Below are 21336 nucleotides of genomic sequence, written 5' to 3'. Positions count from 1 at the left end.
TCTCACTAAGCCTTTTTTTTTTTTTTTAAGAGAGAGAGAGAGAGAATTTTTTAATATTTATTTTTTAGTTTTCGGCGGACACAACATCTTTGTTTGTATGTAGTGCTGAGGATCGAACCCGGGCTGCACGCATGCCAGGCGAGTGCACTACCGCTTGAGCCACATCCCCAGCCCCTGGGCGCCCCTCTTGAGGTATCTGCACACCAGGACTCCAAGGGGCCTGACATCAAGTCCATCACAAAATGCAAAGGACTGGAATTCCTGAGTCACTACACAACCTCCTTGGGGCTTGGGCAGGGCCTGGGACTAGCCAGCTTTGTTGGAGTGCAGGGTAGGATGGGAAAGGTGTTTCAAAGACTTGTCTGAAAAGGATTCTACTCTGCCTGATCCATCAGCTGTTCATTCATTCGCTCAGCTGACATCTAGAGGCCTGCTTTAAATCCCTGCTAAGTGCCTGCAATTCAGGATCCAGAGGATGAGATTCTGCCTCATGGAGCCCACTGATCCACCCTGTGGGTGACCCAACTCAGCGATGCCTTCAAGAAAGACAAGACTGTCAGCATCCATTTTCAGACCAAATCCTCCACCATACCATGGCTGGTGCTGTGCTTAGTTCTCTGAATTTAACCCCATGCTGAAACCTGCTGCTCTTTCACCCCTACCTGGCCCTCATAATCCTCCTACTATGACAGGTCAAGGCCTAAGTTCAGTTATCTCTGTCCTTATCATCCCTTCATCCTCAGCTTAGCTCTTCCACAAACATCATGCCAGATATAATGGAAGCCCGATGCCACTCTCCTCCTCATATTTCTCCCTTACCCAGAGCAACTCCAAAAAATCCCACTACAGCTAGAGTATGTGCCAGACACTGAGCTATACAAGCACTTGTTCTCATGGTATCCTGTGGGGAGGTATCTGCTTTACAGAAAGGAAAAGGGTTTGTGGACGTGAAATAATTCATCTAGTTAACAGCAGAACTGGAACTTGAAGTTTTGATGGGCTAAGACAGTAACTGCTTATCCACATATGACATGTCTGACACTAAATAAAAGGCTATCATCTCCCTCTCGCTCTGCTCTACCAGATCGTAAAATCCCAGATTTAACCCTATACGAAACAGATCTGCAGGTACACACATGTTAGATTTTTTGTTCTGATATGCTTATGTCCCTAGAGCCTGTGGAGCCTGTAGGAATAAGGGGTAAGGGGAGAAAGGTGGAAAAGGACAGGGGTGTTTTGTGCTGCACATCACATCACTTGATCTCAAAATAAACTCAGCCAAAAACCGGACTGGAGTGGATCCCAATCTACTTAGATCTGGACTTGCCCCAGAGTGGGTTCAGAACACAGTTCATTTTCAGGAAAGAAAAACATAAAAGTGTGTTTCTTGCTTTAGACAAGGAGAGTAAAGGTGAGTGACATTTTTCTCTCTTTGGAGCAACATCAAAATGGAGTCAGCAAAAACCAGCCATGGGTGACTAAACTTGAGTCTAAATCTTGCTTCAGGTTGCCTGGGCTCTGGAGGTTCCAGTGTATCTCAAGGATCATCTCAAGTCCCTCTGCAGAATCCAGGCATGACAGCCAACCACTACACCATCCTGTGCCCTCCCCAGTACTCCTCCAGTTCCAGAGGGTCAGAAGAAAGGCCTTGGAGCCAGAGATCCTACTTGCCTCCTACTCTCAGACTCTTCTCCACTGGGGCCCACTCAGGTCCCTGGCTACAAAGAATCCACCACAAGCCCAAAGACTGAAAAAAAAATGTTTTAATAAATACAAAAATCTCCAATAATGACTCTGCTCAGCTCAGGGGCAGCAGGAGTGGAGTGGGGGGACCCTTAGTGCTGAGTGAGGATAAATTAAAAATCCCAACAAGCCAGTGACATTATATACAGAAGGAAGGGGGTAGGCTTCTAGGCCAGAGGCCAGACAGTAACAAGGCAGGAGTTGGAGTGGATATGGCCTTGGTCTGCCCAGCTGCCTCTCCCCCTTGTGGAGCTGTGATTCCCAGAGGTAGTGGGGGAAGGAGAAGAGGCAGAACCGAGGAGCCAAAGGCACTGGGCTTCCCTATAGGAGAATGCAGGGTCCTCAGCACCACCCTTCCCCCAGCTCAGGCCCCATCCTCTTGGTCATATGGCCTTGGGGCTGCTCCCTAGGAGCCTTCAGCTTCTTTCTCAAGCTCTGGAACACTCCTGGTCTCTGGGGCTGCTGCAGACAGAAGTAGGTAGATGTTGGAGGAGGAGAGTGGGAACAGAGTGACATGGAGAAAGTTATATAGGGGCCAAGCAGAGTATCTCTGCTCTGGGCCTAGAAACGCCAGAATTTTCCAAGCAAGTCCATGCATACCAACTGTTTGCCCCAAAGTGTAGTTGCTTAATTCCTCTGAGCTTCAGAAATCTCATTTAAATAGAAATTGTAATAAATAACAGCCCACACCCCAAGACCACTCTATGAAGGTAGGCTAGGAAGGCACCTGTGATGCAGACTGCGTGGCTCTGACATCACAGGGGCTTTCTTCCCTCCCTGGGCTCCCTGCAGCCAGCCCATAGCTGCTGCCCTGGCCACCCTCACTTACGCCGCCGGGGTGTGCAATGGGAGCAGCATCGACTCTCCTTCCCTGAACTGCAGGATAATGACAGTGAACAGTCATCGCGCTCACAGTGGGGCACCCCTGCCTGGTGTAGGACAGAGCAGTTGCTGAGGGTCACCAGGGCCCACCTCCAGGAGTCTGCCCTCCCTGGAAAGCTATCCCCCCCACCAGGCCCCCATTACCCACTTCACACAGGCTCCCACTTACCCCACACCTGCAGGTGATACAGCTCATCTCCCCAAAGGGGGGCACAGATGGGTGCCAGCTCTGGCTCTCTGGAAACCACTGTCCCGCAAAACGGCAGCCCCGGGGCCCGTCAGCCTGCATGGGATCCCCCAGCTGGGGGTGGGCCCCTGGCCCCACTGTTGGCAGAAAGAGGCAACAAGATTTTATTCCTCTTTGAATTCCCAACACCTAGCAGTTTCTGGCACTTAGTAGTTGATGGATAGATGGACAGACAGGGCAAGAACTGAAGCCCATCACACCCCAGTAGCACATGCACATTCTTCCCACTGCATTTAGATCTCTGCTCCATGCCAGACACAGTCAGTGCTGAAGTAGCTGAGAAGCCCCTTCCCCTCACCTTCATCATGCCCCTCCTCACCCAGGTCAAGGCCTGCCCCAGTCCTAAAAGTGAGGCCTCAGTGCCCAAATCCCTCACCTGGACACTGTTTGCAGCAGTCAGTGGGGTTGGCGCGGATGGGCTGGGCACATGCCAGCCGGGGACACTGCACCTTCTCACAGTGAACCTCTCCAGTGCCCCCCTGTAGAGATCCATTGAGTGAAGGGTCAGGAAGAAGGGAGGACACATAAACCTCCCTCTCCTTTTACCACTTCAAATAAAACACATATGTGGCCTTTTATTCAGAGGCCTGGGCTTGCTTTATATTCCTAGGCTCAGATCCTCATCATTGCGCCCTGCAAAGTAGGTACCATATTTGCTTACAGGAGAGGAAAGGGTGAAGCTCAGGGAGGTTCAGAAAATGCCCAGGGTCACGTGGAGCCAGTCAGGGAGCAGAGGCAGAATTCACACCCAGGTCAGCCATTTCCCTTCTGCTACAGGAAGCTGGAAGCCAGCTCTCAAAGCCCAAGGGATTTTTCTCATGGTGTTTTCATCCTTGAACCTTCCTCACCAAGGACGGCAGCCCCCTCCCCATCTCTGCAGACCCCGCTGGGTTATGGCACCAGAGAAGATTGGGCAGCCATACCTTGCAGGTGCAGACAGCACACTTAATTAAGCCAAAGGGGGGCACGACGGGGTGCCACCGGGTACCCGCTGCCCGCCAGCTCCGGTCACCATCAAAATAGCAGCCTGGTGGGGGACAGTGCCCAGCTGTCATTAGTACTGAGCTCATCAGCTGGGCCCACAACCAAGGCTTGAGCTTCAGGGCAGCCCCACACTAGCTAACCCAAGGGCCTACTGGGTGACTGGTAACACTAATGAGGTCTGTCGGGTGTCACTTGGAATCTGTACCCTTCACCCCCACACACGTAGATTCTCTCCCTCCTTTCCCCCTTCTGGTCCAACCCAAGGCTCCTCTGGATGCTCCAACCCTGCAGGCACTCTTCCAGCTCACCCTCTCCCGGGTCCCTGCTCCTTGGCAGCCCTGGCAGGTCTCTAGCATCTTGTTTTTCTGTGGAGCCAAAGAAATGGTGAGGCAGAGGATGACCATCCCTCCCTAAAGGAAGCAACCCCAAGGGCGGCCCCTGCACTACCTCTGCTCCCCTGCAGGGAACTCACCCGGGCACACGGGGCAGCACTGGTCAGGTGCCTGCACCGGCTGTGGACAGCTGGGGGGTGGACATACCACCGGATCACAGATCACCGTTCGTCTCTGCAGAGACAAGGGGAGCATTGACGGGGTGCTGAACTCCTAGCCCCAGACCCCGGGCTCCAACTGCGCCCTTTCAGGGCCTCCTACCTGGCAGGTGCAGAGGGAGCAGAGAGGATCGTAGTTGGGCGCCCAGCGAGCCCCGTGCGGGCGCTGTTGCCCCTCGAAGAAGCACGTGTTGGGGTCTCGGGGCCGCCCAGGGCCTCCAGGTTTGACCGGCGCTGGGGCTTCTGGGCCGGGGACCGCCTGCACAGGCAGCGCCGCAGCCTCTGCAACCGAAACGCCAGGAGCCCCCGCCCCCTCGGCCCCGGCAGCAGCCAGGCGCAGGCCGCCCACCTCGCATTGGTTACGGACGTGCACCTGGGAGGAGAGGCCAACTGAGACAGCATCTAGGCCCCCGCTCCAGTCTCCACCTTCGCTGGTCCGCCCCTCAGCACCAGGGCGCCAGGAGGAGGCTATTAGCCTCAGCAATCATCCCAGCTGCAGCGACAGGACGGTGCTCTGCCACCCTCCTTCGGGGGATTTGTGTGGCTTCATCCTCTCCACCAGCCACACTTTGATACTATCCCCTTCACCCCACCCACTGGGGGCTCAGAGAAAGCACAGGAACACAGGGCCAGCCCCACTACACCATCCCCAATGCCCACAATGCCCACCAACCTGCCCTCGCAGCTCCCCTCTGGGGCTACCCTTAGTGGTGATCAACAGGGAGGCGGTGCCCTGTGCCAGGTGCCGCAGCAGCTCGGGCTCCAGGTCCTTCACCACACCCTGGGCCTACAGGGAGACAGAATGAGGGATGGGTACAAGGCACTTTAGGGCTGAGCCTACTACTGCCTCTCAATTTGCAGATGAAGAAACTGAGACCCAGACGGCAATGGTGCAGAACTTGGAAACCAGGTCTCTCTGACTCCAAGTGCACAGCAGCCCAAACTACTTCAGTGGCTTGGCCATCCCACTACCCCTCTGGAGTCCCAGGATATTACATACTACACAAGGGATGTCCTCAGAAAGGAGAATGCATAATAAAAGGCTGAGTCAGATTCACATCAAGACCTGCCTAACTCCTAAGCCCATACCCATCTATAATACCAGGCTGTCTGCTTTCTGCTTTCCCAACCACAGGTCCACACATCCCTTCAAGCTAAAAAGCAAGATTTCCCAGGCTAGGGATATGGCTCAGTTGGTAGAGTGCTTGCCTCACATGCACAAGGCCCTGGGTTTGATCCCCAGCAACACACACACACACACACACACACACACACACACACAAAGGCAAGATTTCCCAAGCTGTCTCCCACCATCGTGTCCTCACCTCTGAGCCGTAGAATCCCTTCAGCAGCCGCCGGGGCCCTGGAATTCCAGGAGGCCCAAGGAGGTGGGCAGTGACAGTGCCCTGTTCTGAGCCACCAAGCCCAGCCAGCAGCACTTCATAGTGCAGGTGACAGTGTGTATCCAGGGAAAGCCAGGCATGCCCGGCTGCCTGGCTCTGCACAGGAGGCAGTACCAGGGCTCCCGCCAGGGGCACAGGCAATGCTGGGTCCAGAGAAGAGTAGATGAGAAGGTGTCCTAGAGCAACCTCTTACTCCCAGTATTCCCATCTCCCCCAACATAGACTCTGCAAGCTGAAAGGCACCATCAATGGGTCCAGGCCTGGGAGCAGCAAGTTTTAGACTCCTACACCATCGCAACAGGGAGAGAGTCTGCCAGTAGGACCCCCCCATCCCCTGACATTCCCACCTTCTCCAGATGTCAATCTGAATCTCAGGCAGAGAAAGACACTCCCTAGGCTCTGGCCCTCTGGCACCATCCCTCACGTGTGTTAGTCACAAGTCCAAGAATACAGAAAGGCGAGCAAACCCTGGAACACTCACTATCATGGCGGGCACTGTGCCCACTGTAAGGCAGGGTGGCCACATGCCCCCGCAGCTCTCCATCTGGGAAGTCCTTGGTGCCCACATTCAGGAACAGCTCATTCTGTAGCAGCATATGAGTGCCTCGGGCACCCAGCCCAGGGCAGACACCCACAGCCTGGGGGGCAAGAAAGGATGAGCCCCCTCAGCTTTCATACAAGCCCAGAGGCTGAGGCCTTTCCATGTTTTGTGCCCCGACTACAACAAGATGTATTTCTACACACCAGTAACACTGGATAAGAACTTTGCAAGCCCAGTTTCAAGTCTCTCCTCTGTTATTTCTTAACTATGTGTAACAACCTTGAAGAGTTACTTAACATTTCCAAGCCTTCAATTCCTCATCTACAAATGGGTACTGTAAACATAAAATATATATATAAATAAGATAACCAGTACAGTAGCCGGCAGTAGAAATGTCCAATAGTAGCAACCATATTATCATAGTTATTATACAGTGTATTGCACAGTAATTCTTAACTACTTCAATTTGATTTGACTGTGAGCTTTCTGAAGACAAGGACCACATCTGATTTTCTTTCCTTTTTTTTTTTTAGTACCAAGTTAAGCACCTGGTGCTTAACTACTGAGCCACATCCCCAGCCCTTTTTAATTTTTATTTTGAGACAGGTTCTCGCTAAGTTGCTTAGGCCTCATTAAGTTGCTTAAGGCCTTGCTAAGTTGCTGAGGCTGGCCTTCAACTAGATAGAGATCTTCCTGTCCCCTGAGTCACTGGGATTACAGGTGTGCACCACCAATCCCAGCCCCCACACCTTATATTCTTTGTACTCTAGACCCTAGCCTGGGGATCACTAAAAATATGTTAAATGAATCAATGAATCAATGAGAGAGTCTGTGAGTAAGTGAAGGATACTGAATATCCCTGCACATCCACCAGGCATCCCACTGGTGACCCTGGCACTATGGCTCTGCCTGGTGCCTCACCATGTGTCCTCCCAGCTGGAATCCAGCCATGTGGCACAAGACAGTGCGCTGATTCCTCCGCTGAGGCTTGGTCTCCAGTGTCATGGCCACCACCTCACTTCCTGTACCTACCACTTGCACCTGGTGGGCAGGGTGGGGGAAGGCAAATTGAATAGGCAGCAAAGGCCTGAGGCTTGAACAATTACAAGAATCCCTCCAGCAGCTGCCAAAGGAGGATGGTGACAGCCCTTACCACCTCCTGTAGTCCCTGACTCTTACCTGGTAGATCAGGGAGCCATTTCCTAGCAGTGTGAGGCTGGCTGAACCGGCAGCACCTGTCTGGACTGGGATTAGGGCATCAGCCCCACAAAGGACACTCTGCAGAACTGTAGAGGGGCAAGACAGGCTTGCTACATGGCCACTCATAGCTTGAGTCCCCAGGAGTCTCCCCCATCCACCCTGGCCTCTTCCCTGGCACTTGTTTGTGCCTCTTGGATGGATGTACCTCAGGTGCCAGGCCCCACCCTGCCTCACCATCGCAGCTCTGCCTGGCAGCAATGCGTCCACTGATGCGCATTTCTGGCCCACCTGCCCTCTCCAGGGCCATCTGCAGTTCCCCCAACACCAGCCAGTCCATCTCCTGGGCTGTCAGATTGGGCAGCACCTCAGCAAAACCTGGCTCCTGGGAACAGACCAGGGTATGATGGGCACTAGCAAGAGACCAGGGCAGGTGGCAACAAGAATCAGAGCCTCCCCTCCCTCACCTGGGCTGAGGCATTGGCCTGGAGCTCCCGCAGTAGCTGACCCTGATGTAGAATCTGGAGCCTCAAGGGAACCTGGGTTGCTCCTGTAATGGGCATACATGTGGACATTTCTAAGAGATAGGTACCCTCTCTGCCCTCTCTCACACTTTCCCCACCACACTTACCCACACTCTTGGATTCCAGCAGGCCCCGGAAGAGCAGCAAAAAATGCAAGGAGTCCTCTGTATCACTGAGGGTGAGCAGGGTGATACCCCCCACACCCTGCTGTTGTAAGCCTTCTAGAGTCAGGATGGCACTGAAGGTCTCTGAGGGAGGGAGGATGGTGACAGCCCATCAGAAAATCCCCTTCTCAGCCCACCCTGAGAATATAAAGAGTTTTCTTCATATTCAGCAGCTGCATGTTCCCCTTACCTGCAGCTAGGGCCCGATGCCGAATGAGAGGCCCCCAGACCTCCCCTGAAGGGTGAGTAGGTGTCACAAGGGCCACATGCAGCTGTTCTGCCCTAAGGAGCCTCAAAGACAACCTAGGCACTGCCCGCCACACCCCACAGACCTGTAACAGAGAAACAAGAAGGCCCACACTCAGACAGTATGCCGGACAGGCCAGCTAAGAGGCCCAGGCCTGATGAGGAAGGAATATGGAAGGGAGCCCCCAGGCCCTCCTAGGAAGCTTAAGAAGGTGCCCAGGAGCCAGATGCTTGGGTTCAAATCCTGGCTCCACCACTTACTAGCTGTGTGACCTTGAACAAATCACATTCTGCTACTGAGCCTCAGTTCCCTCATCTGTAAAATGGGCATCATAATGTCAGTGCCTTCCTCCCACTGGGTTGTTCTGAGGACCAAAGGAGGCAATGCAGAGCATGCTCTCAGCACAGTGCCCAGACTGGATAAGCGCTCATAAATGGCATCATCTCACCAGGCCATCTTGGGTGGGGGATGCAGGGTGTTCAAAGAGGATGCTGCCGGTGGAATCTGAGAAGCGGACCCTGCTGGGACGATCCAGCCTGGAAATGAAAAGTCCAGTAAGGCTGGATGGGGAGCCTGGGCCAAAAGCAGCGCGCGCGCGCGCGCGCGCGCGCACACACACACACACACACACACACACACCCAGCTTTCTCAGTTCTTCTTCCCCTCCCCCAGCTGACCCGCTCCTCCCTTCTTCCCCTTTCTCACCTCCGGTAGGAGATGGAGAAGCGTAGGCTGGAGCGTAGCAATGAGACTCGGGCACGTGCCACTGCCTGCGACCTCGGCCCAGTCAGCAGCGCCACGAAGTCTGCCAAGGGAGGAAGACGTTATGAACACTGTCAACCATCGCTGACCGCCGCCCCCAGGACTACCCCTAACACACCCATCCCCTCTTACCGGTGTGGCCTTCTGCGCGTGCCCTCTCCTCAGCACCCGGCTCCCCGCGATCACTGTAACTGCGATGCTCCGGATCCCTGGGATATTCGAAGGACAGGCCCGGCCGCTGCTGTTCCGAATTGCTGCGCTCTGTGCCAGGGGTAAGAAACACGGGCTACAGCAGGCCACCGCAACCCAAGTAGCCCAGGACCTAGTATTGCACCCTGTTGCCCTCCCCTTACAGCAGAGCTGCTCTTACCCTGGGGGCAGGTCTGGCAACAGTGTCCTGGTAGCTGGCGCGGCTGCCCACAGGCCAGCGTTGGGCACTCAGGTTTGATGTTTTTGCAGCTGACCCTGCCAGGGCCCCTCCCACGGCGACCCCACTGTGGCTGATCTCAGAGAACAGGGAAAAATCAAGTGAGTGCAAGATGTCAGACCGTTAGACTTCAGGGCAAAGAGGGAGAGTCTAGGGACCAGTGCAAAGTCCACCGGCAGAGTCCGAAAGCTCTGGCATTTACAGGTGGAAAGACCCTAGACAAGTGGCTTAACTTCTTTGGGCCTTAGGGTCCCCCTCTAGAAAATGGGGATAATAGGGTTATCTATCTAGCAAAGTTGTAATGGTAGTTGAGAGAGAGAGAGAGAGAGAGAGAGAGAGAGAGAGAGAGAGAGAGAGACACGGAAGGCACAGAGTGAGCGATCAATAGTAGTCAACACCTGAGACTTAAAGGGGGCGATCCCAGCTTCCTTCGCCAGAAAACTCATCCCAAGTATCTGTGGACCAGTCTCTTCCTCCTGAGCAACTAGAGTGCAGTCCGACGTCTCAGAACCCCAGAGGTCCCCGACCCTCAAGAGCCCGAGTGGCGGCAATAGGGTTCACTCACCGCCTCACAGGCGCACAGAACGCAGCGCATCACCCCAAAGGGCTCCCCCAGGTCCGGGTGCCACGTCTCGTCCAAGGCATAGACCTTCCCGCCGAAGGAACAGCCTGCGGGGACGGGCTTGGCTAGCGGCCGCTGTCCCGCTCCTGCAGTATGCCCGCCTTGGGGGCTGCCCGCCCGGCCCTGGGTCCCCTGGCACAACGCGCCTGGCGGCTCCAGCCCGCCCGCTGCGCGGAGCCACCTGCGCCCGGGGTCCCCTCCCGGAGGGTGCGAACTTGCCCAAAGCTGGACTCACCGCCCGCGCCTCCCCCCCTCCCCCCGGCGCCCACCTACCTGCCGCTCCCCGAACGGGCAGCGGCTCTTTCTCAGAACGAATGGGCAGCGCGGGAGGCTCCGGGCCGGCGCCGCGGGCCGGCCGGGAGCCGAGCAACAGCAGCCCGAGGAGCAGCAGAGGGGCCGGCGGGGCCGGGAGGCTCGGCATGACGCGAACGGGACAGCTGGGGAGGCGGGCGGGAGGAGGGAGCAGGACGGGAGGAGGGAAGAGGGCCGGGTCGGGGGCGGTCCGGCGGGAGGGGGCCGGGGCCAGGGCCGGGGCAGTACGGCAAGGGGCTCTTCGGGCTGCCGCAGAGTCGGCGCCGGGCCGGGTGGGGCGGGAGGAGCGGCCGGGAGGAGCGCGGGCGGGCGGGCGCTGACCCGGGCCGTACTCGGCTCTAGTGCCCCGGGCGCCGGCTCTGGCCCGTTTTATGCCCGGCGCCCGACGCCCCGGCCGGGGGCCTCCTCCTCAGCAAACGGGGCGGCGGGGCGGCGGCGGCGGCTCGGCGAGGGGCCGGGCTGAGCCCGGGGGGTCCGGCCCAGCGGCAGCGGCCCGGATCGCGAGTGGGGGAGGGGAGGGAGGGGCTGGGACGGGGCAGGGGAGGGAGGGAGGGGCTGGAGGGAAAGGGGGAGCGAGGGGGTAGGGGGAGGGGAGGGACCAGGGGGCGCGAAGAGGGGAGGAGAGGCGGGCCTGGAGCCCCCAGCTGCCGGCGGCCACAGAACGACCGGGAGATGGGTGTCCAGCCCAGGACCAGATTCTCAGGGCCAGGGAGGGGCCATGGCTGGGCCTAAGGCCTGGACGGGTCACTGGGCAAGGACCTTCCGGCTTGAAGGATGAAGACTTGCCTTTAAGGATGACAACTGATCTCTTCTTGACTCTAGGCCCTACTTCTCCCTCTGAGGTCTGTCCTCATTCTAGAGGTTCCCAGGACAGAGACTTATGCAGTAACAGGCAGTGTTACCCCTTGGGTAGAGTGTCATTGTTTCCCACTGTAACCTGTCCTCAAGCCCATTCAACCATCACCCTCTTGCTTTCTCAACCTCTTCCTTCACCCAAGGGACTCTCTTCCTCTCTAGCCCACCCCCAATCTCCTTTGTCTTGGTTTTCTGGTCATGTCTCCCTATCCCCTCCCACCCCCACATCCCCACCATCCTCCCAGCTATCCCAGCACCCTCCTTCCTAATCTTGGGAGGCATCTCGTCTGGCTGAACTGGAGAATTCCGGGATCTAGGCCATACTCTAGCAGACAGCCCCATCCTTGGGAAGAGGAACAAGAGAGAGCCTGAGGAAGAACTAGGGGTAGGGGGTGGGAACAAAGTCAAGCCAAGAGGCCCCTGAGGAAAGAGACTGTAGGGAGACTGGAACTGAGAGGAAAGCAAAGTAGTTAGAGCCAGGGCCAAAGGAAAGAGGGGGGTGGCAGCAGGGAGGTATTTGCGGGGGAGGCTCAACAGCTGTCTTTCCTAAGACAGGGACACATGGGCCTGGTTATTTCTCTTGTCACATGTGGAGTGGTAAGAGATGGAAGAGGGCAAAAGACAGGGCAAGCTCAGCACATGGACACAGAGGTAAGTGGGTTTAGTTGTCCAAGCCCTTGGGCCCCAGCAGAAGAGCACCTGGACCCAGGCTTAACCCAGTACACGCCCCTCACCCTCCAGTCCCTTCAAACTGTCCACACCCTTTCTCTATACCATGACCCCTAATAAGATCTTTCTTCAATATAGGCAATGCCCAGATTCCATTTGGGAAAGGGGAATTACAAGATGAGACTCCATAGGGAGTTGTAGGAGAAACCTGGATTTTGACAGCTGGTATGGTGTTCAGAGAGAAGAAATTTGAATAGCTAAGAACTGAAAACCTCATCAATCTGAAGCAAGACTTCCATGCCTTTTCCCTCTGGACAAACATGTCCTGCCAGCTATCTCCTGGACAAAACCTCTATTCCTTTCCCATCTCTCTCCCAGCCAGCTCCCAGGTTTCCATCTTCTAGGAAAAGATGGATCCCCCTATGCAAATCCTCCCTGTGGTGTGTGGGGGTGGAGGAACTGGGCTCCATTAGTGGACCATGGTCCAGGCAGGGGCTCCAGGTCCAGCTTGGATAGGAGAAGGCGTCACTTCCGGGGCCTTCGCCAGTGTCTGGTGGCTCTCTGCTCTCTGATTGGGCAAAAGTGGCCGGTCAAGCCTGTGACCCCACTGCAGTGGAGGGGCTGTGCCCCAACGCCACATGTCTTTCTACTCATCTGCTCCCCAGAGTGCTGCCTGCTGTGCACCTGGGTCCTTAAGCCCTTCTCTACCCGGTGAGTGGCAAACAGGGTTTGGGGTTAAGTGAGGGTATGAAAGACAGGAAAGAAGAATTGGGCTCTAAGCTGGGGGAGGGGCAAGCAAACTGGAACCTACAGGCACTGACCTTTGTCGAGAAGAGTGGAGCCTTCCCAGAATGGGAGGAGCAGGACAGGGCAGGGGTAGGGGGTGGGGTGCTGGTTTCTGAAGGACTGATCACAGACTTAGTGGAATAAAGCACAGGCCTCCCATGATCTAGGGAAAGGGGACACAGGCCCAGGGAGAAAATAAGAAAGGAGGTACATGTAGGGTTAGAAAACACAGCACTAAAATAGACACGGTCCAATCCCCAGTCTTACCGGCTCATTTTTTGTTAGCTAAAAGTTCTGAATCCTGGGACTGGGGAAGCTGGGTCAGGCAAGCCAGGGCACAAGGAGAACATAAAGGGAGGAGGGCTCATGCATGTTGACAGACCTACAGGAAATCCCAATATTGAATCAGGTGCAGGCCTCTTTGCACAACTTGTGAAGGGAGGAGGAAACCATGTGGGGGGTCTTGTGAAGGAATCATAAGGGGTCTGCAGAGGGGGAAGGGAAGCAGGTGTAGCCATGAGACAGATAACTTGGCCAGTCAGCGTCTAAAGTAAGGTAAGCCATGTAAGGTGGGCATCACCTAAGCTGGTGCTCATTCCTGGGCCACTTGCCTCAGAAAGGAAATCCCAGGACTATTAGTTCATCTCTTTAACTTGGATAACAGGATATATCAGAACTTGGAATGCAAAGAAAAACTCCAGGAGACTATATGGGTAGGGTAAATAGAGAAAGAATGAGAGGTCAATGACTATGGTACCCCCTTTTAATCCATGTCCTCCTGTGGTCCCAGTTATATTTCTGCCCAACACGGAAGTCACACTGCAACACATCGTGCATATTTTCAACTTCCTGATCCTTGCTCTGGATCCTGTTTTCCACTCTTCAGGCTCCCTTCTCTAATCCAATCCCAGATTTCTTCCAACCTAACCACCAAGGTTACTCAGAATTTGAGGCCAATAAAGGTGTGTGTGTGTGTGTGTATGCACACAAGAGTGCATATCATGTTCTGCTGCCCTCAGCGTGTATGTGGGTGGGGGGACCAAACCAGTACCAGAGTCACTGAGGAGCCCTGACAAAGTCAGGAGACACCATATGCTGTGATCACAAGAAAACCTGGGAGCCATCAGAACTTTAGTAGCTCAGAGTCGGTCAGCAGCTCAAGCTCTCCCAGCATCTGTTCCCCCTGCCAGGCAGTCTTTTCCTTGAAACTTGATAAAATATTCACCACTTTTGTAACTTTCAGGATAGTTTCCAGACTGTCTTCCTCGGCCCACCTGTGCCCCACCCCACTCTGCCCAGAAGTGCAAAGAGCCCAAGCCGCCTCCATGGCCCCAGGAAGGATTCAGGGGAAAGGCCCCATACAGGGAGCCACTCCAGCTAGACACCCCAGCCAGAATGGAGCTGACTGGTAAGATCACACTTGAGGGGCTAGGCCCAGGCTGGAGCATGGCAGGGAGAGAGAATAAATAGGCATGCTGCAGGGGTGGGGAATTAGGGAACCCAGTCTCCCAGGAATAAGGTATGTCCAAGTAGAAGATTCCCTGGATTTCAGGTCTGGGTCCTAAATGGGATTTCCTGGACCATCACCCAACAATGATTTCTTCCTTATCCACCCCGTTCAACCTCACTTCTCCTCATCTAAGAATTGCTCCTTGTGGTCATGCTTCTCCTTACTGCAAGACTAACTCTGTCCAGCCCGGCTCCTCCTGCCTGTGACCCCCGACTCCTAAATAAACTGCTTCGTGACTCCCACGTCCTTCACAGCAGACTGGTGAGAATTCCCAAGCACTAGCTTCTCTATTCACTTAACTGGTAAGGTACCCTCAACCCCATAACTTCCTCTCACTCCCGGACCAATAACTATTCTTCCAACATTGCCTTTGGCCTACTGATCACCACTCCCTGTCAAGAATTGTGATTTGCACTAGAGCCTCTTTTAGAAGCTCTGGACTGAACATAGTGCTCATGGAAGGCTAGCCCAGTCACTGGGCCACCATACCCTCTCTATTTCATCTCTCTTCTCCCCCACACATTTTTTTTTTCCAACAGAGCCAGTGCCCAGACATCAATCCTTTGTCCACCCCTGTCCTGCTACCTGCTGTGGATTTTAGCTTGGGAGAATGGAAAACCCAGACGGTAAGAAAGTTATCCCTGGGATGTCTGGGCTGGGGGCATGGCTCAGTGGTAGAGTACTTGCCTAGCATATGTGACCCTGGCTATGATTACCAGCAAAACACACACACACACACACACACACACACACACACACACGGAACTCCATCCCTTACTTTGGCTCCCCAAATTCCTGTCATCATCAGCTCCCTACTGCTTCCCATGGATCCTCCATTATTCTTTTTTTTTTTTTTTTTTGTGGTGCTGGGGATTGAACCCAGGACCTTGTGCATGCGAGGCAAGCACCCTACCAACTGAGCTATATCCTCAGCCCGTCCTTCATAATTCTTAGGGTCACTAAAAATAATCTCATCTTCAGCTTGGCCACCCTAACCCAATATACATTCATCTATGTGTATCCTGTGGACAAGATGATGGATTTCCGGCCCAATATGTCAAATAGATTCAAAGTTAAACATCATGAAAAGCTGGAGAGAGGGCTGGGGATATAGTTCAGTTGGTAGAGTGCTTGCCTTGAATGCACAAGGCCCTGGTTTCAATCCCCAGCACCATACATACACACACAAAAAATCTGGATAGAAGTCTATCATGATCATGCCTTTAAGACTGTTCAATCTTCTTAAGTTGGCACAGAGAAGTAAGATTAATCTGTATCCACAGATGACACGATGCTGGGAAGCACCACTAACTGAAGTCAGAATCAAGATTCCAATCACTAAAAACTTACATCACAAACAAGATGAAATTTAATAGACACGTGTGTAATTCTATGTGTAAAATGAATAAAGTCCTATTCCAGCTTAAGACCCTGAAGCCCTGCTTCCCTCATTTAAGCTTCTGGCCCTAGCACTTCCTATGAAAAAGATTTGGAAGTGTTAAAAAAAAAAAAAAACCTTAGCAAGTAATGGCACTATTAAAGCAACTATTTATTTATTTGTTTGTTTGTTTATTTATTTATTTATTCCTTTTTGCAGAGCTAGGCATTGAACCCAGGGCCTTGTGCATGCTAGGCCAGCACTCTACCACTGAGTTACAACCCCAAATCAAAAGCAATTGGTTTTAAAGCTAGCAATTCTAGACTGCTTTAGATGTTTAGTAACCATATTATGGAAATATTCTTAGAACTCTATTTTGAGTGGATTGCACTTAAAAGCACTAGTCTGAGTACTGAACATCCCCTTCAGGACACATGCTAATTTATTAAAAGGGACCATATTAAACTGTCCAGAAAGAAAAACCTGCATAGTGAGAGCCTAGAAAAAAATGTTATGTGAGACATGGTTAAAAAAACAAAGACACAAACCTGTCTGATTAGCTTGAAGAAAAGTAGTAGTCTTATGGTACAGCAAGAAATGTTCCCACTTATGACTCAGGAAACCTACTTGGGATGCAGGACTCATTGGCAGGTCAACTCTTCTACCCCCAAGATCTCTAGAGTCCCCCTCCTTTCCTCAGGTCTGCTCGGATCACTGGGTCAGAGGAGAAGGACAGTTGGTCCCTATGGATCACCTATAGTTCAAGCTCTGCCATTTATTAAGTCCCTTCCCTTCCATTATTTTGGAGCCTCAATTCTTCATTTAGTTTAAAAATGCTATGGTCCTAATATTTTGTAGCAAAAAGAGTAGACTTACGGCACTAGTTTTCAAGAGCTAAAAGTTATAACAGTGCAGAACTTTCTGACTGAAAGTTGGTGTAAGACCAGGCAGGGTTGGCGGACAGTGGAGTTATTGAAGCAGAGGCCGATGACCAATTGTCGGGAGACTGTGAAAGAATTCCTGTGCTGGGTGGGACCCTGGTCCTGTCCAATTCTCAGCTCCTATGATTCATTCTGCTGGCTACTCCTACAGGCTCCCCACCCGCTATTAGCATGCCCTTTGAAGCAGTCCGCTTCTTTCTTCCATCTCTTTCCCAGGAGCAGACCAAGGCACAGGACATTCTGGGAGCAGTGACCCTTCTACTGGAGGGAGTGATGGCAGCACGGGGACAGTTGGGTCCCACCTGCCTCTCAGCTCTCCTGGGACAGCTTTCTGGACAGGTCCGACTCCTCCTTGGTGCCCTGCAGGGCCTCCTTGGAACCCAGGTAAATCCCAAGCTGAGGAATCCAAAGAAATTGTCCTCTGACTCAGTCTCCCTAAACGACCTGGAGGAAGAATGGGGATTCAAGGGATCTGAAGGGTAGAACTGGTCTGCCAAGGAGTGTTCCTTCCTAGTCATAAAGCCTGGGTGCAGACACCCTATCTGTCCTACATAGTCAAGGGAGACCTGATATCTTAGGCCTGCTCTCTGACTTCAGGCCCATCCTCTGCCCTCAGCTTCCTCCACAGGGCAGGACCACAGCTCACAAGGATCCCAATGCCATCTTCCTGAGCTTCCAACAACTGCTCCGAGGAAAGGTGCGTTTTCTTCTGGTTGTAGGAGGACCTGCCCTCTGTGTCAGGCGGTCCCTGCCCACCACAGCTCTCCCAAGCAGTACTTCTCTATTCCTCACACTGAACAAGCTCCCAAACAGGACTTCTGGATTGTTGGAGGCGAACTTCAGTGTCTCAGCCAGAACTACTGGCTCTGGACTTCTGAGCAAGCTGCGGGGATTCAGAGCCAAGATTCCTGCTCTGCTGAATCAAACCACCAGGTCCCCAGACCAAATCACTGGATACCTGAACAGGACACACAGACCTTTGAATGGAACTCATGGACTCTTTCCTGGAGCCTCACCGGGGACCCTAGAAGCCCCAGACATTCCATTAGGAACTTTGGGCACAGGCTCCCTGTCACACAACCTCCAGACTGGATCTTCTTCTTCCCCAACCCATCCTCCTACTGATCAGTACACACTCTTCTCCCCTTTACCCACCTTGCCCACCCCCATGGTCCAGTTCCACCCCCTGCCTCCTGACCCTTCTGCCAACCCTACTAACCCTCTTCTAACCAGAGCCCATCCTAACTCTCCAAATCTGTCTCAGGAAGGGTAAGGAATGCTGACACTGACAACATTTGCAGTGTCTCTCATGTGCAGTTCCCTTCCCTGGAGAAGGAAGACAACTGCAGCTATACCAGACATCCTGTTTCCACCTGAAAGCCAATACCCTGGTAAAGGTGAATACACAGGAAAGAAAAAGGGACTGTTTTTTTTTCACTGTACATTATAAAACTTCAAAAGTTATTTTTTTAAGCTATCAACAATATTCATCAGAGCAGCTAGTTATCTTTGGTCTATTTTCTGCATAAATTTAAAAATCACTAATTCTCTATATGCTTTTTATTCATATAATAATTCTGCAAAGGCCTGTTCTGGTCTCACCTTTGAACAGAGATAGAGACTATCTTTGTGTCAGAAAACAGAAAGGGTAGTTTCCTTCGCTTCAAGTTTAAGGCCCTCCAGTGCCCCGTTCCCTTTACTGTCGTTCTCTGTGGGACTGTTTGGTCCTCTATTCTTAAGAGATTCTTACTTTTGATAAATGAGTAACAGGTGTCTCTCAGAAACACTGTCCCTATAAAATTGACAAAACTAAGGCTGTAAAAGAATAAATGAGAGCACCCAAAAGCTAACTAAAAAGCAAAGGAAAGATGTTCTTCACAGGGGGTACCCCCCCACACACACAACCCCACCTCCCAAGAAAGCTAACACTCACCCCCGCCCCAGGTAAGGCTATGTAGACAGTTCAGTAAAGACAAGACCTGAATGTGACAGCTGAGCAAATAGCTAGCCCTTCAGCAGCTCAGCAGGAGGCTTTGCCAGGCCTGGGCTCTTGCCTCCCTCCTGTGGAGGTCAGGGGGAAGTGCAGGAAGTGGCATGAGCTCCTTAAGCTGGAAGAGCAGGACAAACAAGAACAAGTTGAAGGCTCCCTTCTCAAACCCTACAAGTGCATCTAAAGAGCAGCCCAGTGTGATTACCATAAACCCAACTATGGGATCCCTAAAAAGAAGGTGGGGTTGCAGGGCACAGGTAGCACACACCTGTAATCAAATTACTCAGGAGGCCAAAGCAGGAGGATCACAGTTCAAAGTCAGCCTCAACAATTTAGCAAGAACCTGTCCCTGCTTCCCCCAACACCCCAAAAAAGGGCAGGGGATGTGGCTCAGTGGTAGAATTCTCCTGGTTCAATCTCCTGTACCACAGGGAAAGGTGGGGGGTGGGTGGACTTCAGAGGCTTTGCAAATAAGTCTTGCTGTCTTGGTGCTCAGGAAGGGGAGGTTTACCTTGTGTACAAAGATCAACTTACTACATTCTGAGGTTCCTGTAGGAAAACTAGTAGGAACTTTTCCCTCTCTCCCACCTCAAAGAAAAGGAAAGTCTACCAGGAACTCAGGATTCCAAACACTGTCACAGATACCTGAGAATCCCCAAAGGCATTCCAAAACACTAGGGTGAAAGTCAGGAATCATATATATGTTCCTTTTTCTTTCTTTCTTTTTTTTTTTTTTTTTTCCTTTAAAGACAGCGTTTGATTAATTGCTGAGGCTGACCTTGAACTTGAGATCCTCCTCCCTCAACCTCAGGAGTCCCTGGGATTATAGGCATGCAGTACCACATCCATCTTATATTCCCTTTTTTAATGCTCATACAATTCAGTAAAATGTATATTACCACCTACATTTTAAGGATGAGGAAACTAAGGCTCAGAGAAGCCAGGTAAATTACCAATGGTCACAGAGACTGTTAGCAGGAATAGAAACAGCCCTAGTCTGATTGACTCTAAATCCCAGAGTCTCCTCAGTATGGTACGCTGTCCAATATAATCATTCAGTAGTTCTATTTACTGGGAAAGATTTCCAAACCCTTATGGAGTAAATACATCAGCTATTAATGAGGTACTTTACCACTGAGCTACATCCCCAGTCCTTTTCTTTTTGAGACAGGGTCTCAATAAGTTGCTGAGGCTGGCCTTGAATTAGTGATATCCTGCCTCAGCTTCCTAAGTCACTGAGAATTATATCCTAGCTACATCCTCAGCTCTTATTAACAAATCTAAGTGGAAAACCTAAGCTCTTGCGGGGGTGACCAGTTTAGATCTCCAAGTATCTTTCTTTCCTGGGCAGAAGAGTTAACATGGAGAAGGAATTAACAAATGCACAAAGCTGGGATGCTGCTTAGTAGTAATGTGTTTGCCTAGCATGGTCAAGGCCCTGAGTTCCATCTCCAGCACAGCAAAAAACAAAAAGTGCATCTCCAGCACAGCAAAAAACAAAAAGTGCACACAGCTCAAATATATTGTCCAAATCTCAGGTGCCATCAGTTCTGCATGAGAAAGAATTAGTTCAACCATACTACAAATTTTCAGGGTGCAGTTAATGAAATGGTTAGTGGAAATTATAATTTACTTAAATATCAAAACAAAGCATGTTAAATTTAATGATCAAAAATATATATAATGATCAAATGAAACTTTATGGCATTTGAAAAAGCCAGAACCCAGGATAAGATATGCCAAAGGGACCAAAGAATTATGGATTCTCAGACCACTCATAGGAGAGATAAGGATGGCAAAAATGTAAATATAGCCAGAAAGTTCCAGGCATCTAATATTCGCGTTTGACTTACTCTAGTGCAGGCAAAAAAGAAAGCTCATAGTTTTCTCCAGTGTGAATGAATTTGCACCTATTAAGAATCTATCCTAGCCAGGCACAGTGGTATACACCTATAATCCCAGCAGCTGGGAAGGCTGAGGCAGGCAGATAGCAAGTTCAAAGCCAGCCTCAGCAACTTAGTGAGGCCCTAAGCAACTTAACATAGACCCTGTCTCAAAATAAAATGTAAAAAAAGGCTATTGATGTGGCTCAGTGGTTAAGCACACCCAGGTTCAATCTCCAGTACAAAAAATAAAAATAAAAATAAATCTATCCTAGATTGTCTAGCATGTGTGACATCCTGGATTTAATCTCAGCACCATAAAAGGTAACTAATCTAACGTGGAGCAGCAGGTGTAGCACTTCATACATGCTTGGCATATATGAAGCCCCTGAAGTCAACCCCCAGAACCAAAAGAAAAGACTTCCAAATCACTCCTTCTGGCTGATTCCATCCCTTCTTCTCTCTGTCTGTCTGTCTCCGTCTCTCTCTCTCTCTCACACACACACACACACACTTTAAAACCATAATGCTCTTATCCCCGTTTTACTTTACACTAGTTCTCTTTCTTTTGCTACCCCAGGACAGTTTATATCCTATGATTCCCAGTAGTTAGGTTCTCCCTCTCTAACCTAAATCCATCCTTTTCCAACCCTTCATTCAAGAAAATCTGACCCCATGGAAAGGTTCTAAGATTCCATAAAAATACACCCCAACCCCTA

At 51.8% G+C, this 21336-nt stretch overlaps 2 protein-coding genes across 7 annotated transcripts; one reads left to right on the top strand and one right to left on the bottom strand.

The window, feature by feature from the left end:
- Positions 1–1812: 1812 nt before the first annotated feature.
- On the bottom strand, positions 1813–10714 carry Chrd (chordin). 3 transcript variants are annotated; one of them, XM_027951512.2, is made up of 23 exons: positions 10567–10714; positions 10237–10340; positions 9615–9744; positions 9377–9505; positions 9188–9287; positions 8931–9018; positions 8426–8567; positions 8179–8319; positions 8015–8097; positions 7785–7932; positions 7530–7636; positions 7272–7391; positions 6291–6447; positions 5732–5952; positions 5080–5193; positions 4510–4779; positions 4329–4422; positions 4165–4221; positions 3796–3899; positions 3249–3351; positions 2795–2949; positions 2573–2672; positions 1813–2205 (listed from the first exon to the last, which is right to left on the bottom strand). In XM_027951512.2, exons 1-23 carry the CDS (start codon positions 10712–10714, stop codon positions 2150–2152), a joined length of 2871 nt encoding a protein of 956 aa, XP_027807313.1. In that variant the 3' UTR covers positions 1813–2149. The 3 variants fall into 3 exon arrangements, with proteins under 3 accessions (XP_027807313.1, XP_027807314.1, XP_027807315.1); XM_027951513.2 differs by having other exon boundaries at positions 1813–2202; XM_027951514.2 differs by having other exon boundaries at positions 8015–8099; positions 8193–8319.
- Positions 10715–14288: 3574 nt separating this feature from the next.
- Positions 14289–18017, top strand: Thpo (thrombopoietin). Of its 4 annotated transcripts, XM_027951533.2 has the most exons (6): positions 14289–14323; positions 14559–14686; positions 14965–15051; positions 16961–17128; positions 17361–17441; positions 17558–17869. In XM_027951533.2, the coding sequence occupies exons 1-6, from the start codon at positions 14311–14313 to the stop codon at positions 17867–17869; spliced, it is 789 nt and encodes a 262-aa protein (XP_027807334.1). In that variant the 5' UTR covers positions 14289–14310. The 4 variants fall into 4 exon arrangements, with proteins under 4 accessions (XP_027807334.1, XP_027807332.2, XP_071471902.1 ...); XM_027951531.2 differs by having other exon boundaries at positions 17373–18017; XM_071615801.1 differs by having other exon boundaries at positions 17361–18017.
- The last annotated feature ends 3319 nt before the right edge of the window (positions 18018–21336 follow it).

The sequence above is a fragment of the Marmota flaviventris genome, chromosome 8, assembly GCF_047511675.1.
Source record: "Marmota flaviventris isolate mMarFla1 chromosome 8, mMarFla1.hap1, whole genome shotgun sequence".
Classification (NCBI taxonomy): domain Eukaryota; kingdom Metazoa; phylum Chordata; class Mammalia; order Rodentia; family Sciuridae; genus Marmota; species Marmota flaviventris.
The sequence above is the reverse complement of the archived record's forward strand: the minus strand, read 5'-3'. Positions and strand labels throughout refer to the sequence as shown.

What these genes read in the sequence shown, in the direction of transcription:
- Chrd (XM_027951512.2), bottom strand. Translation starts at nt 10,714, where the DNA reads ATGCCGAGCCTCCCGGCCCCGCCGGCCCCTCTGCTGCTCCTCGGGCTG. An exon ending in TCCAGCTGGGAGGACACATG is followed by an intron (nt 6,448 to 7,271) that starts GTGAGGCACCAG and finishes CTTGCCCCCCAG; the next exon opens with GCTGTGGGTGTCTGCCCTGG. An exon ending in AGGGATTCTACGGCTCAGAG is followed by an intron (nt 5,194 to 5,731) that starts GTGAGGACACGA and finishes GTCTCCCTGTAG; the next exon opens with GCCCAGGGTGTGGTGAAGGA.
- Thpo (XM_071615801.1), top strand. An exon ending in GAGAATGGAAAACCCAGACG is followed by an intron (nt 15,052 to 16,960) that starts GTAAGAAAGTTA and finishes TCTCTTTCCCAG; the next exon opens with GAGCAGACCAAGGCACAGGA. An exon ending in AGGGCCTCCTTGGAACCCAG is followed by an intron (nt 17,129 to 17,360) that starts GTAAATCCCAAG and finishes CTCTGCCCTCAG; the next exon opens with CTTCCTCCACAGGGCAGGAC.